Source organism: Aedes aegypti, chromosome 1 (assembly GCF_002204515.2).
Source record: "Aedes aegypti strain LVP_AGWG chromosome 1, AaegL5.0 Primary Assembly, whole genome shotgun sequence".
Taxonomy (NCBI): Eukaryota; Metazoa; Arthropoda; class Insecta; order Diptera; family Culicidae; genus Aedes; species Aedes aegypti.
Genome location: NC_035107.1, coordinates 63,982,263 through 63,998,883, shown reverse-complemented (window position 1 = coordinate 63,998,883; position 16,621 = coordinate 63,982,263). Strand labels below are relative to the sequence as shown.

The following is a 16,621-nucleotide window of genomic DNA, read 5'->3' as shown; positions in this document are numbered from 1 at the left end:
AAGGGCCACATAGGAGTGGATCAAAAACCGAGGAAGCTCCTGTAGTGCTGCACTACACTCGATCGGTGAAACAAAACAAACGGTGCAACATTTAATCATTCTTGTTTTGTTGAAAAACTATTCATTTTAATCTTGCATAATTTAATGAAAAATTGTGTTCCTAATAGTTAAATGGAATTGAAAAGTGAACTCCAAGTGCCAAGTGATTGCTGTTTCACCTGTCTGCGACGATCGGACGATTGTCTGCACATTGCCAGCGGCGATGATCCGGAATCGCAACCCATCTTGGAGCTTCTGCTGAAACACTTCTGGTTCAAGCCGGCGGATTTTTCCGACTCCGAGCGGCTGCTATGCCGGGTGTGCTGGAACCGTGTGGACGAGTTCCACCAGTTCTACCTGGAGGTGGAACAGAATCACTGTGGCATATCGTTGGGTCCTTCCGGAGTCGTAAAGGATGAGACGGAGAATGAGGACATGGACGTTCTTCCTCCCGCTGAGGTGGTCGTTAAAATTGAACACTTGGAAGAGGACCAGGAAGGGGAGGATGAGGAAGAGGACGACGGTTCGGATGATGACTACCAGCCGGACCGGGACTCAGAAAACGATCTGAGTGAGGAACAACCGGAGGATGATGTTCCAGCGCTGGTGGACGGTATCAAACCGAAACGGAAGTACACGAAGCGGATCAAAAAGGAAGAACAAGAAGCGAAGCCGAAAGCGACTTACCAGGTGAAGGATGCCAAGCAGCTGGCTGAGGAAGACGAGATTATAAAGGGCCATGTGCAGTACATTTGCGAGGCATGTGGGATTAACTGTGTGGCGTTTACCGAGTTCCAGAAGCATGCACGGTCCGCTCATAGGTTGAAAGGTAAGGGGTGGATAGACTTTTAGGCTAAAACACAACTAAAACTGCCGCTTCCGTTTTGCTGCACAATTTGATTGAGTTTGCCAAGTGTTTATGATGCTGACAATTACTTCTTCTGCCAATCCTTACGGAACTTTTCAGAACCCTTTAAAAATCTTTTAGAAATTATTTCTCAATCATACTTCGGCAATATTTATAAGATTTATGAGATTTTTTTAGAATCTGCATATGATTCTATCGAAAGGTCTAAAGAAGGTCTTTTTTTAGAGACTTAGTTTCTATTTAAGTCTTTAAAAAGACTCGTTTTAATTAAATGTTTTTAAAGTCTACATTTTAATCAAAATGGTCTCTAAAATCTATTTTTCCCGTATCCTGCATGCAGTGAATCCCGATGCAAAATTCTACAAGCTTCAGAGAAACCTTTAGCTTATCAATATGTATTAATTATTTCTATTTAATTGGCTTTTCGCTCTTGGCGAGTTCGCCACTCGAAACTTTTAGAGACTATAACTTTTCAACAGGTTCTTCAAGATTTTTTCTCAGATTCTTTTCCAAGAAATCCTTGAGCACTCCAACACTACTACCTCCAATAATATCTTTAAATTATAGTTTAAAAATACTATCCTAGGATACCCTCCAGATATTTTTCCATAAATCCTTCAACCGCATTCTCCAGTGCTTACTCGAGGACATCTTCCAAACTTTTCCACAGAACTTCTTTCAATTCACAATGGTTTATACCAGAGTTTTGGAAGAATTTCGTTTAGAGATTTTTCCAACCCTTCAAGAATTCTTCCGCCTCTTTGTGTGAATTCCTTCTAGAATTCATTCACGATTACTCCCAGAAATTCATTTAGAGATTATTCGAGGAAATCTGATAAGAACTCTTTCAGAATTCCTCAACAAATTCGACCGGAGATCCATAATAAAACTTCTTTATATTTTTTTCTAGGAATTTATCCAACATTTCATCCAAAAGATCACTCCTGCAGTTCTTTCAAACAATTCTCTAGGAATTGCTCAGTTAAAGTTTCAAAGCAGTAAACAATCTAGGCATTTTTCCTATAATTGCTCTGAGCAGTCGTAAACAAATTTCGTTAAAGATTCAATCTGATGTTTTTCGAGAAATCCTGTAAAATATCATTCCGAGATTCCAGAATTTAGTTTTCTATAAACGAGGAAATCTTCTAAAACTTTCTCAACAGTTCAGCAGTTCTTTCAGAAGGGCAAGCATGGGAACATTCACTCGAATATCGCGTTTCTCTCGCTCACTTCCACAAGCAGTCAAGAGCGAGATTGCCGCTTCTCCAACCAAGCGGAGTGTTTCAATTTCCAATGCGCTTTCTTCTTGTTCGCCGAGCGACAAGTTAGACAAAAACGGCAACAGAATGATTCACTACCGACTCCTTGTGCCGAAGGCATCCGATTGCTGTAGCGAATGATTCTTTACATTCCGATTCCGCACGAGTTGCATTCGTGTTTGAGAGCTGAAGAGCGTTCACTGACTGGGAATCCACAAGGCGAAATGATTCAGTGAACGCAAAATCTGTACATGAGCCTCTGTACGTGTCATGAATTCCTTTGTTCTTTTGACTTTTACTGTGCGCCGTGTGTTGGTGCTGTCTCACTCTCTCTCACGGGCAACTTGAAAACAGGGCGCACAGTAAAAGTCAAACGTTTTATAGCATGCATAGGCTCATTTCGCAGGAAGCTTTCAGTGATTGAATGGCGAACGCGTTCTTTCGTGTCTCCCATTCAAGACCGGATAGGTGCTCTCTCCGCTCCGTATATCTTTTAATTTCGGTTTATCTCAATCGTTTGCGATTCGTCGGGATTGCGCTCACCCTAGTAGCGTTCGGCAGTCATTGAACCTTCGGTGGCAGCAGATACTTTGCAGATATTTTATCGGTAGCGTTCGGGTGAGTGAGTGAATTTTCCCATGCTTGCTCAAGGGTCACTTACACACAATTGTGTTGTTAAGTTCCATCTGACATTAATTCAGATTTTTTACCTATAAACTACATGTTTTTTTTTTCAAACATGTCTATCGCCTTCTCATGTCCTACACATTCCCCTGGAGACATTTTTTGAAGACCTTCTGCAAGAACGCCTTGAAAAATCTTTAAAGACTTCATTGAAAACTATCCCAACGAAGAATCGCTGCAGTAATTCCTGACTATATCCTTAGAGTAATTCCCAGTTGAAATCTTAAAAAAAACGAAAAACATTTAAAAGTCCTAAGAATTTCCTGGAGGTATCTCTGGAGAAGCCATTGATTGTTTTTTTTTATCAGGCGTCTTGGAGGATTTGAAACTTCAGCGGAAAATATCTGAAAGAATTTTGAAGGAATTTCTGATGGTATTCTGATGAATTCCGAGAGAATCCGCGGAGAAATTCCTGATGATCTCTAAGGTGTTTTATGTGGTTATAAAAATGGATTTGGATTGGATAAAAAAATGGTAAATAATCACTAAATGAACTCTTCAAGAAATCTTCGGATTAATATCTGAATCTCTGGGCAAATAGCTGAATCAACTTCTGATTGAATGCCCAGAGAAAATCAGCAAATGAGCATGCAATAATACGAGCTAAAAACAATCTTAGATCTTATAAAAATGGTTGTTCTGATTATTTGAAGAATCAAAATCTTATCTCCTGGTTCCTATTAAGTTTCGTTTTGTTTTCTTGTTTCCTAGTTTGGTCTTTTTTTGGTTCCTGTTTTGTATCCTTTTAATCATTGTTCAGGCAGGAGGTTTCTAAACTTCCTAATTTCAAGGCACTTAGTTGCTACCAGCTCTGTTTAGAGTACGCTTTGGGAATCCACTCCGAAATAATTCGGGAATCCTTTGGGATGCCTTTAAAAACCCTTCAGCGATCCTCCCGAATGATTCGGCAATCTTTCCAGGCTCCTTTGTCAATCTTTCGAAATAGCTCCAGTATCCTTTGTGAATCCCCCAGGGTTCATCGTGGGGAGGGATTATTGCAGGAAAACGTCCAATAATCAGCTATAGTAGCAGGTCTGTTTTTAGTGACTATTACTATTTCAATCATGATTTTAATGCAAGCCTCCAAATATACTAATGGAATTTAAAAGACTTTTTCGATGGATGATCACTAAAGTCTATTTCTTTATTAACTCAACTCTCATTTGTAATTAAAATGGTCGTTTTTAATCAAGATATTGAACTCGTGATGATTTATTAGTTTTTCGTATTATCCGCACCTTTTTTTTCACAAGTTCTCAAAAAACTCTTCTGTTTTTAGGATTCGCGTTGAAATAAATTCTTAGTCATCTGGATCCAAAAATATTCCGAAATTCATTGGGGGATCAACGCGTAGCCATAACTCACGAAAATATTTCAGACTACAGATTTTTCCTGATGTTCCTCATGTTTGGAACAACACCTTGATTGCAGTCTGTTGTAGAAAATGAGGCGATATTGTGCAATCGTTTTTGAGAAGGGAGCATTCACGGTTATGGCACCACTCTAACCATATTAGGATTGAAAATTTTAAAAAACATGATGTTCCAATTTTAAGATTTATTGGAGACAACTCAACGAATTGTACAGGGGACTGACACGACTGTCATCCTGCATACATTTCGGCTCTTCCTCACATCGTTTTGGTACTTCGCGTTTTGGTACCCACTTTCTGGTCGGTTTGCCCTAACCTTGCTCCTGATTTTCGAGTATACGGCTCATGCGCTGCTAGTGCTAGATTCTGGCAATTAAGAGGAAAATAACCATCATCGTTTTTTCAAATTTCCAAAACCAGTTTTTTTGCTTAAAATTTGAGCAATGTTCAAGAAAATCTATCATTGCATTACACTTGCTATCTGGATTGCAATGATAGATTTTTATGAGGATTTCTTACAATTTGTACGAAAAAACTGGTTTTTCATTTTCGATGATTGCTGATGATTGAATGATGGATTCTTGAGCCTTAAATATATCGCATTAAATCGTCGTATTTTAATACGCTTTTCATTTGTTCATCATTTTGTTTATTGTTTTACGCATCAGCGAGGTATCATTGATGTCTCCTACCCATAAAAACTTTGTTTTGTCCATCCCAAAATAATCAAAACAAGAACACTGGACGCCATGTTGAGTTGATGTTGGGTTGGTAATTATTGGCTCTTGCCACCCCCTTGGATTTGCATAAGAAGATAGGAATGTCTTCAAAACCAGAATACCAATATCGTAGCAAGTTCTGAAAATAGAAGATTTTTTGGGAACTTGTAAAAAATGGTGCAAAAATATTGAGAAACAAAAAAGTTATTGCGATTTGTGGTTAAAAAAAAAAACAAAACAAATAAAGCTGCTGGTAGAAACGTTAATTCTGAGGCAAAATTCTAGAGCAGAAGTTTTTGGACTTTTTGGTTCGTGGAACACCTGTTCTTTGTCACGGTTCCGTTTGATTTTAGAAATTTTTAACTCGGCCTAAATCAGTATGCTGATTTTTCAAGAACAAATTTAAATAAAAATAAGGAATATCATTCTGCAATACACTCGCCCAGTTGTTTGAACTAAAAACAAAAGTCAGATAATTTCTAATCGATGGTAGTTTTAGGCTGAGGGTGGTAATTTAACGTTTTCCGTGCCTTAGGGTCATATTGACAATACACTCAAATCGCGAAACAGGAACGGATTTTGGAAAGAAAAATTATTCAATTAGTACTAAAATATAAGATAATTTAGAAAGCGGTTTATCGCGAGAGGGATTATTGTTAGAAAATGCTCGACATATTCATCCAGAAATTCCTCTAGTGATTTCTTACAAATTCTCTCGGGATTCCATGAATTTTATAAGAGATGTTTAGCGGGATTTCTATAGAATTTGCTTCGGAAAATGTTTTGAGCATCCAATCCAACGTAACTATCTCCAATTATTTTCAAAAACATTACTCTAAAAGTTCTCACAAATACTTTTCTAGGATTTCCTCCAGAAGTTCTACCCACGAGTGCAGATGTCTCAGGTGCAGATCATCAGTGCATCAAAGATTCTCACAGAAGTTTGTGAAGTTTATTGAGAAGTTTGTGAATTGTTAATTGGTTTATTAAAAAAAGGAGGATTAGGGGCATAATGAATACACAGAGCGAAATGGACACTACCTTAATCTTTGAGAATATGCATACTTCATCAAAAGATCATACACTGCATAAAATCTGTATTGTATTTGAAACGGTTGACGGTTTAACCTTTCGGTCGTCGCGCGAATTTTCGTAACCCGAGTAGTCGCGCGTTGTACTTTGCACAACACCCTTGGTTTTGCGAATATCCCAGGAGTCTGACCACTTAGAAAGATGACGTCTTCGGCAAAATTGTTCAGTAGCTCAAGAGCTATCATTATTTTAGCCAAGAAATTCGGAATTTTGCCCTTAGGCGGCGCTAGTGAGCATGAAACTTTTGTTTTGCAGATCGCAGGAACCTGACCACTTAGAAAGATGGCATCTTCGGCAAAATTGTTCGGTAACTCAAGGGCTATCATTGTTTAAGCTAGCTGATTTATAACTTTGCCAACAGGCGGCGCTAGTGAGCATAAAACGTTTGTTTCGCAAATATCTCCGGAGTCTGATCACTAAGATCACTGTTCGGTAGAAATGTTCAGTTGCCCAAATTCTTTTTTTGTTTATTCCTTAAAGTTCGAGATTTTGTAAAATAATGGTAGTCCCTGAGCTTCTGAACAACTTTGTCAGAGATGTCATCTGTCTAAAAAGTCAGGATCCTGAATTATCCGCAAAACATAAAAAAAACATGCACACTAAGATTTTATTACCGAAGTCGGTAAAATTTTACTGGGTTTTTGAACAGCAGAGTTTTCTCGGTAATTTCCATAAGAACTGAAAACTCCGTAAATCGACAAGATTCTCGAGCTGTCATTAAAAATGCTGGTTTAGTCAGTAAATCTTTCTGCAGACATGTACTGAATTTTTCCATAATCTGCTGATTTTTTCAGCTTTTGAGCAGAGTCCCCTTTTTCATTCCATATTTTTGTTGGTCAAAATCCCAATTCATCACCCTGAACATCCAAACCATTTCCATCATGATTTTATATGTAGAAACTCGTTACTTCTAAAAGGAATTAAAAATCGGCAACAAATTGTTTGTCATAGGTTGTGCCGGGAACATCCCGGCTTCTTACCTAACCTTAACAAATTGGTGCTGTGATTGAGTTCCATAATTTACAGGTTTTTGAAACCTCAATGAATACTCGGTGTCTATTATCTTAATAGATAACAATATACTGCCGATAATCAATTCCTTACCTTGCACCGAGCCCACAGGAATCAGCATTCAGGAAGTAAAACTGCTTTTCATTTGGAAGCAGCTCATCAATCTAGCACATACCAACTTCTGATTCAGAATCTATCCATAATTGTTTTTGTGTCAAATTCTCTCTCGCGCTTTTTTGTTTTCTTTGCACTTCAACGAAAAAAGTCGGTAAAAAATAATTATCACTGAAAGTCAGTACTTTGATTTTACTGACTTTTTAAACTCACTGAGTTCGTACGGTATTTTTAGAATATCACTGAACGATCAGCTAAACTGGTTACCGAATTCAGTAAAGTGATAAATATTTTGCTGAACATCAGTGAGTCCGAATAAAAAAGCTGAAAGTTCGGTATTTTGTTGTAATTTACAGTGCCAACACCGTAAAAAATATTACCGAACAGATAAACTGAGATTGAGTGTGTGCTCACTAGCGCCACCTGGTGATAAAATATCCTATTTCTTGACTCAAATAATGATAGCCCTTGTGCTACTAACATACTTTGCCGAAGACACTAATTTTCTAAGTGGTCAGGCTCCTGAGATATCTGCAAACAAAAGTTCCATCAGGTCCGTCCCACTCGGGCTCAGTTTGGGTACCACTTCTAGTACTGCATTTGGTCCCTCGGTAGTGCTAAAGGTACCCAAGTTTGACAGATCGCAGTACACTTTGAACGGCATTCTAGATTACCTCATGAGCCATAAAATTTTGGGCAACTGCAAGGGACATGGGTGTCTTTAATTTGTCTTTGGTTCCATGCTCACTAGCGCCGCCTAGTGGCAACATGTTGAATCAACTAACTCGAACAATGATAGTCCTTAAATTAGTAAACAACTTTGCCGAAGACGCCATCCTTCTAAATGGTCAGGATCTTGAAATATCTGCAAAACAAAAGTAAAACTTCCACCCGAGATGAACTAGCCTAGGGCTAAAAATCTCGTTAATAAAGATAGAAAAAAAAAGTAAAACTTCCATGCCCATTAATGCCACCTAGCGGCCAAATTCCGAATGAAATGAGGTACCATCAGATAGTCCCATGTACATTTGTCTATTTTACCGTATTATAAAGGGTCATAATGTAAATAAAATCTGTCGAGTATTGTTCTTAAGAAGATTCTTGAGGAATACATTTTGGTTTGGTGTCGATAGATATCTTTGTTGTAAAATGATAGCATATAAATCACAACTGTTGTGCAAAGTACAACAGCGCGACAGCCCGAAGGTTAAAAGTTTTATTTTGCTTCATTTGTCCTTTGACATTTGACATTAATTATTTCTAAGCCTAAAATTGACATTTAAGCAAGATGGTGGAAGAATCTAATTTTTGAGTAAAGTAACGAACCCAGAAAAGTTTTTTTAGCTATTATGATTATTTTTGTGGGAATATAATTGAAATTAGCTAGTTTAGGACGCGAACCGATTGTATGCCAAATTTATGCGATGTACACGGCGAAAAAATGTCAAAAAGATGTTACATTTTAAAATATTTTAGAGGACAGGTCGTGATTCTTCTTAATTAATTATCTCAAAACCGTATGAAAGTTACTTACGTCGATTTGGAAAAGTAATCGAAAAATATTCAACTTTAGGAAAAACTATGTACTAGGATCTATTTGGAGAAGCTTGTTCTAGAGGTTGTTCTCCATGTTGAGTCATTAAGGATTTTTTTTAAGAAAATCCTACAAGGATTCTTCATGAAGTTCCTACATAAATTTTTGTCATATGGTTTCCGTCATGAATTCATCCACAGTTTCTTTCTGGATTTGCTCCAAAATTCCTCCAAAGATTATTCCAAGAAATCTGTTAAGAACTCATCCAGGAATTTCTTACTAAAATAAACTAAGGATTTCTCAAACCCAACAAGAATTATTTTTTATACGCCCATTTATTTAGTTATTCTTCCGTCGATTTTTTTTTTTTTTTCAAAAATCCATCCACAGTTTCTTCTCGGATTTGAAAATCGTCCATGGAAACCTGTTAAGTTTTCTTCAAAAAATTCTTAATAAATTAGTTTAGATTACTCATGGATTTCCTTCAGACATTTCACCAGAAATTTCTCCACAATTTTATGTGGGTATACTCCTCCAGTTCTTTTAAACATTTCTCGAGTAATTTCTCTGGTAAAGTTTCGTTTAAGGTTTCACACCAGCAAATAAAACTAAAATGATTCCAGTGATTGCTCCTATCAATCCAAGACGAATTTATTCAGCAATCCGTTCAATGAATTCTTGGAGCAAAGGATTCCAAAAAAAAACGTTGGAGGGAATCCTAGTAGAATCGATGGAAACCCCAATGAATGAATTCCTAGAGGACCTTGAGATTTTTTTTAAGATTTTTTTCTTATGTAATTGCTTTAGGAGTAACTCTTACAAAAAATGTATAGGTTATTACTAGAACCACACGTGTTGTTACGAGGAATTTCCAAAGGAATTCTCAGAAGTGCCCTCTAAAACATGTCTGCTCGGATTATTTGAAGAATTTTCCGGGTTTGGCAGCAGATCTCTTTTTAGAGGCGCTAGATGTTTTTCTAGTAAATCTTACATGACATTATCCAAAGAATGAATTTATTATTTGTCAATCAATATCGTAGCAATTTATAAAAAAAAACTTCTCAATAACTTTCTATTGAATTTAAGAGTTCATTCAGAGAATTTTTACAAAAGTTTCATCACAGATTACGATATTTTAGAAATGCCTCAATGATTTTCAAAGCAATTTCTCAAAAAAATCTTTGACAATTTTTTGTAGACATTCCTGGAAACATACCTGGACATTTTTTTGGTTTTTCCTTTGAAAAAGAAATCCTGAAATTACTCTTTAATAATTCCATAATTCATGTTGGTCTCTTTAATTCCTAGTTCTTGGTTGGTCTTTTTCATAAGACATATGGTCTCTAAAGTTCCTAGTGTTTAGATACTCAATCACCACACTGGTTAATATTACTGCAAGGCACAGGCAACGTGTTATTTTCAAGAAAATTACTCTAGAACTCTTTTCTTCATATTATTTGGGAAGGTTCCATGTACGAACCAAAAAACTAGTAGGGAGGCACCTATGTGTTAAAAAAATTAACAAATTGGTTCTCTAACAAAAAATACCGTCCTTCAAAGTGCTCTGGGGTCATGTTGACCCCAAAACACAGACAAAGAATTAACGAATGGCTCTCTTTCGATACCAGGTACCATCGTGTGCTGTGGGACTCGCTTCTCCAAGAAGGCCCGTTTGCTGGAGCACGTCCAGAGGCTGCAGGATCCCAATCGGTTCCGGTGTGATATCTGCAACAAAAGTTTCGTCAATAACCGGGGCATCCGGAGGCACAAGGAGGAGATGCACGTGCCGGATGAACTGCGAATCTACGGCTGTGATCGGTGCCCGAAACGCTTCACCAAGAAGAGTCAGCTGGCGTACCACCTGAAGGGACACGTCAATCTGGACAACGAAACGGCCAAGTGCCCGCACTGTGAAAGGACGTAAGTATCCTTGTGGAAGTTATTATTATAAGGTATAATTAGAAGCCAATGATCTTAGTTGAAACCTCTATGATAAATAGTTATACTAATAATTTGGCATAAGGTCATTTGGCATAACTAGAATTATACCCCTTCTTTCAAAAGATACCTGTTCTTGGTGAAGTAATATTAAGCCAAATGTCCAGTATGACAATTGGAGTTATACCAAATGACCCAGACTCCGATTACAACAGTTTTCAGACGGAGTCCCAGCTGAAGGTGCACATCAAGATCCGCCACACGCGCCCAACGGACTTCATCTGCGATGTGTGCGCCAAGGGCTTCTACTCGAAAACGGAATTCCAGCGACACAAGAAGCAGCACGAAATGCGTCCGGAAGAGCTCCGGGTTCAATGCGACATCTGTCAGGTGTGGTTGAAGAATGCCCTCTGTTGGCGGAAGCACTATCGCCGACACAACCAGGGCCCAACGGCGTGCGACATCTGTGGTCACATTTCGCCCAATCCGACGGCGCTGGCCAGTCACAAGCGGCACCGGCACCGAACGGAGCGGCAGCACACATGCCAGGAGTGCGGCAAGCAGTTCAAGAGGCCACTGGGCCTGCGGGAGCACATGGCCTCGCATACCGGGGAGGCCCTGTACTCTTGCAGCTTCTGCGACAAGACGTTCAACTCCAATGCCAATATGTTCTCCCATCGGAAGAAGATGCACCCGAAGGAGTGGCTGGAACAGAAGAGGTCTCAACTGGAGGCACAGAGGGGAGTTGCCCCAGGGGGTGCGCAGTGAAGGGTGAGTACTTGCGGTCTTTTAATAAAAAAAAAAAGTTTGAAGAAAGATTACACGTTTGGTAGCTTCGAAATCCTTGCCGAGGAGTCGTATCTGACTTAGGGATGGTAGCAACTAAGTACATTTAAAACAGGAACTTTAGAGACCTCATGCCTGAAATACGAGACCAAAAGGCAGGGCTGTAGGCAGGACTTTTTAGAAACTTGGCCAATATTTTGTTAAGTCTCTATTTTTGATGAAAATTATTTTTTTTACTAAAATAATCCCTAATCCTGGTCAATCCTGGTATAAAATTCTAAAAACTCAAAATAGACTTCTCATTTTTTATTTTTTTTAAGGAAAAACTAACAATTCTTCTAGTGATTTCTCAAGAGATTTCCACTGCAATACTTTCAGGGAATGTTCCAGAACCAAACAGGAATAAAGAGATAAGAGTGTTCATAAAAATTCAGATATTTGTCCAAAGTAAGTCCGAGTAAATAATACCTTAAGTTACTCCAAAGATTTATCCAGGATTTATTTTTAGTGATTCTTTTACGGACTTATTTCCTAGACTCCCGTTCGAGATACATGCAAGAATTAAACATGGTATTTTGAAGGGTACTCTCAGAAATTTCTTCAAGATTCTACCAAGATTTGTTTTTTAGGAATTCCTCTGAATTTCAGATTTTTTTCAAGAAAGTCCTAATTCCTCCAAGAACCCATGCCATGATTCTTCCATCGTTTTGCATAGCATAACGTCCTCCAAGATTTACGGGCCTTCCTTAGCCGAGTGGTTAGTCTAGCTGAAAGGTGTCTGGGTTCGAATCCCGGTCGGTCCAGGATCTGTTTATTTATTTATTTCATGTGGTCAATCAGAAGTAGACCATTTTGTTACAATTTTACACTTAATATTATATAGTTTGAAAACTTTCTAGTTCGAATTTTGATATGACATAAATTTTTGTTTTAGTTCCGATTTCGTCATAGTAAAGTCAATGGTTTCGCAATGTTTATTGTAAACAGACATTATTTGATTTAAAGGCTCAAATTTGGCATAATTTGTGCGGTGATGGTTTGTATAAAAACCTGACTTAATCCACCGATGGTGAGACTGAACCCTTCTTACATTTCCATACAGGTATGAGATAATTATTATTCATCATTCATTTGGAACCTTGTACCAGTACAGTGGGGATTCGCTCGTTGGGGTTCCGCTACATGGAATGACTCGATGGTTGGATGTTCGCTGGTTGGAAAATATTCCAACTAAAAGCACTCAAATGTCAACAGAAAATGTCAAACTGACTTTGACGTCTGAGTTTCGTCGCTTTGAAGTCTCCATATATGGAACAAATGCGTATGTATATGTGCGTTTTGTGGCGATTTGCTGTCCAGATGCGTTCGTGTGGAGCATTTTCACCAGCTATCAGTCTTTGCTACTAACGGGTCGGATTCGCTAGATGGAAGGCAGTCGTGTTCCAATCAGCGAATCCCCGGTGTATAACTAAACTTTAGGATGTTGTGACTATGTTCTATCTGCCCTAATAGTTTAATGGTTTGTGAAAAAGTCCAGGAAACTGCACGTCAAAAGGCGGATATCGAACTTTATTAGTTTTCATACGCTTATTATCATAGTTTAAGAGGGTCTATAAACCCATGTTGCCATCCTGTAAAATAATATCGAAAAATGAAAAATTGATGTCCTAAAATGATTTTGCCAGCGAATTTTTTTAAGATTAATGTGCAGATTTAAATTAAAAAAAAGGGGAGTTTTAGAGATTTTTGAAAATAATGATTTTTATCTCTGTAATTTATAATTCGATTGCAATATGGTTGTGAATGATATCCGAGCTTTCAATCGACGAAAAAAGAGCTTAAATTGGATTAAAAATAGCTGAGAAATTAATCAAAATGTAAAAAAATGAATATTTCAGAGAATTTTTTTTTTCCAGTACTTTAGAAAATTCTTCCAATGATATCTCTGAAACTTCAATGAAAATTTGAAGGCTTATGATTGAATGTCAGAGCTTTCATTAGCCGATAAAAGAACTTAAATCGGTTCAAAAATGGCTGAGATATCGATCAAAATGCAGACAGTTGAAAATATTAGAATATGCTTTTTCTAGTACTTCACGATACTGTTTGAATCATAACTCTGTAACGAAATGTCCGATCGCAATGAAATTCAATAGCGTTCTATGGGAATGTTGTAGCTTTCTTTTAGAGCTAAAAGTGTTTAAATCGGTTGACAAACGGCTGAGATAATTGAGTGACATTTTTTGTAACACACACACACATACACACACACACATACACACACACAACACACACATACACACACGGACATGTGCTCAGTTCGTCGAGCTCTATCGATTGGTATATGAGACTTGGCCCTCCGGGCCTCGGATCAAAAGTCGGTTTTTCAAGCGATCTTTATACCCTTCTTATGGTTGTAAGAAGGGTAAAAATACTACGACTTCGCAGTTGTCTTGAAGGAGCATAAAAATTTAATTTTGATTAAAGTGTCATCGAATACGATTCGAAACTATATCGTTTACGAACGAGACCATTGCGAATTCGCGACGTTTCTTCAATGTTTGAATATTAATGAGCATGCATCGTGCTTCATAAGATGGTAGAGGTAACCTTGTCCAACCTAATTTTCGAAGTGCGAACAACAGAAATTGTTTTTGCACTGATTCTATACGATTTTCATGAGTTGATGAAAATGGTGACCAAACTATGCTACAGTATTCTAAAATTGAACGCACATAGGTTATGTATAATGTTTTTATAGTGTATGGATCGTGAAAATTATAGCTAAATCGTTTTATAAATGCTAACATCTTGTTTGCCTTGTTGATAATTGTATTATAGTGATCTATAAAAGTAACTTTGGAATCTAAAATCACTCCTAAATCTCTTATTCTTACGCATTTTTCTACTAGTTGATTCCCTAGGTAGACTGTTGTGTTAGGTATACTACGCTTTCTGCTAAAGGATATAGAATTACATTTTTTCACGTTCAATTGAAGAAGGCTTTTATTGCACCATTTGTAAAACATATCAATTTCATTTTGAAAAGTATGTATGTCTTCATCGTTTACTATTTCAAGAAACAGTTTCATGTCATCAGCATATATGAGAGCTTTCACTTTTTTAAGAATGAAGGAAATGTCGTTAACGTATAAAATAAAGAATAATGGCCCTAAATGAGACCCTTGAGGAACTCCCGATGTAACTTTAATTGGAATAGATTTTACTCCTTTGTATCTAACTATTTGTTGACGATTAGTAAGATAAGACTCTACCCATTTAAGAAGGTCCGGTTGAAATCCTATTTTTTCTAACTTAAAAAGCAACATTGGTATGTCAATGCGATCGAAAGCTTTACTGGAATCTGTATAAAGAGCTTCCACGTGATTACCATTATCCATGGCTGTCAAAGAATAATGAATGAACTCCAACAAGTTTGTGCATGTTTAGCGTCCCTTAAAAAAACCATGCTGAGTATGAGTTATTCTGTTTTTAATCATATTGAATAAAATTTTATTTATTATTGCCTCGAAAATCTTTGGAATACAAGAGATAATGGCTATCCCACGATAATTACGTATGTCAGATTTTTTGCCACTTTTTAAAATCGGCACTAAAAATGAGCTTTTCCATGTTTCAGGGAAACTACCTGATTGCAGAGACATATTGTAGAGCCAAAATAGCGGAGATGCAAGTTCCATTGATAACATTTTCAAAAATACAGGTGGAATCCCGTCAGGTCCAGCACCTTTGGAGACATCTAGACTTTTTAGTGCATCTACAATATCATGTACTTTGATTTGATTGACGCAAATGTCATTTGGGATTTCCGGAAGAAATGAGAAATATTCACGATCTCGATTATTTTCCGAATAAGTAGTGTAAACGTCTTGAAAAAATGTTGCAAACAGATTGCAGCTTTCTTCAGGGTTCACACCAATTTTATCATCAAGGTGCATTTCAGATGGAAAGTTGTTAGATTTGTTTTTTGTTTTAACGTAATTAAAGAAATTTTTAGGACGCTCAGTTCGTTCATTATACTCTTCAAATGCGGTATCAATGGCAAGATTTAATTGATCGCAAATATTTAAATAGGTAATTAAATTTGCATCATTTTTACATTTTTTGTATATTTTATGTGCCTTTTGCTTACGATTCTTTAAATTTTTGATTTCTCTACTAAACCATATAGGATACTTTGAGTTATGATTCCTTCTTCTTTTTATTAAGGGTATATCGTCGTGTATTATGTCGTTTAAAATTTTGTAAAACATTTTAACGGCAGATTCAACATTTTCTTCGTTTCTTAACACATTTTGCCATCGTACTTGATTGATTTTCTGTCTTATATTGTCATAATTTGCTGAACGATAATCATGAACTTCTTCAAAGTCGCAATCTTTAGGTCTGTTATTTCCATGCACGAATAAAGAAAACTCAATAACTGTATGAAAAAGTTCGTTTTTCCATAAGGGAGTCAATGATTCTACCACACAGAAATCTTCATCAGTATTCGTCATTAAGAGATATAAATAACAGTTCTGCTGATTTTTAACGTGGTTAATATGATTTAGACCTAGACTTGCCGATGTATCACATATAAATTGCAAAGCCTCATTTTCTCCAAATATTGGCAGCAGGATGCTCTCGTTGTCGACGTCTGGGAAGAAATCAATGTCACGTTGATTGAAATCTCCATATATATGCACTTTTGTTTCGGGAGGAAATCCGCCAATAACATGTTCAACAATATTGTAAAATTTCTCATAAACTATTTTACGAGCGTTTTTCGGCAGAAAATACACGGACACAAACACATGCGTTTCGCCTGCTATGTGTTCTTTCACCCATACATGCTCGAACTCTTTAAATTTAGTGGTTTCTATTAGTTACCTCTTCATCTTGCAATTCGGTACTTGTTAAATTTGAAGATATATTTAGATCTAACACGTCATTGTTGTTTTCTTCATCTAGGGAGAGCGTCAGTTTCGTTGAAAACACGAGTACCTAGTACATCCACACGATTTGCATGATGCAGTTGATGTTGAAGGACAGCTCGGCTCCATCCAGTTTGTTGGTTGGTTGGTGGCGAGAACGTGACGTTGTTGACCATTGCAGACTGGATAGGGGTTTAGAGTTTCCCCCCTTTGGAATTGTATAGGTGGGTAGTTCGTTGGCGGTCTCGAGTATCGATCCTTTGCTACA

General features: G+C 37.3%; 1 protein-coding gene across 1 annotated transcript; it reads left to right on the top strand.

Moving 5' to 3' along the window:
• Nucleotides 1-50: 50 nt before the first annotated feature.
• LOC5570751 (transcription factor grauzone) lies at nucleotides 51-11,707 on the top strand. Its single transcript, XM_001659290.2, has 3 exons — nucleotides 51-868; nucleotides 10,321-10,612; nucleotides 10,846-11,707. Exons 1-3 carry the CDS (start codon nucleotides 172-174, stop codon nucleotides 11,396-11,398), a joined length of 1,542 nt encoding a protein of 513 aa, XP_001659340.2. The 5' UTR covers nucleotides 51-171; the 3' UTR covers nucleotides 11,399-11,707.
• The last annotated feature ends 4,914 nt before the right edge of the window (nucleotides 11,708-16,621 follow it).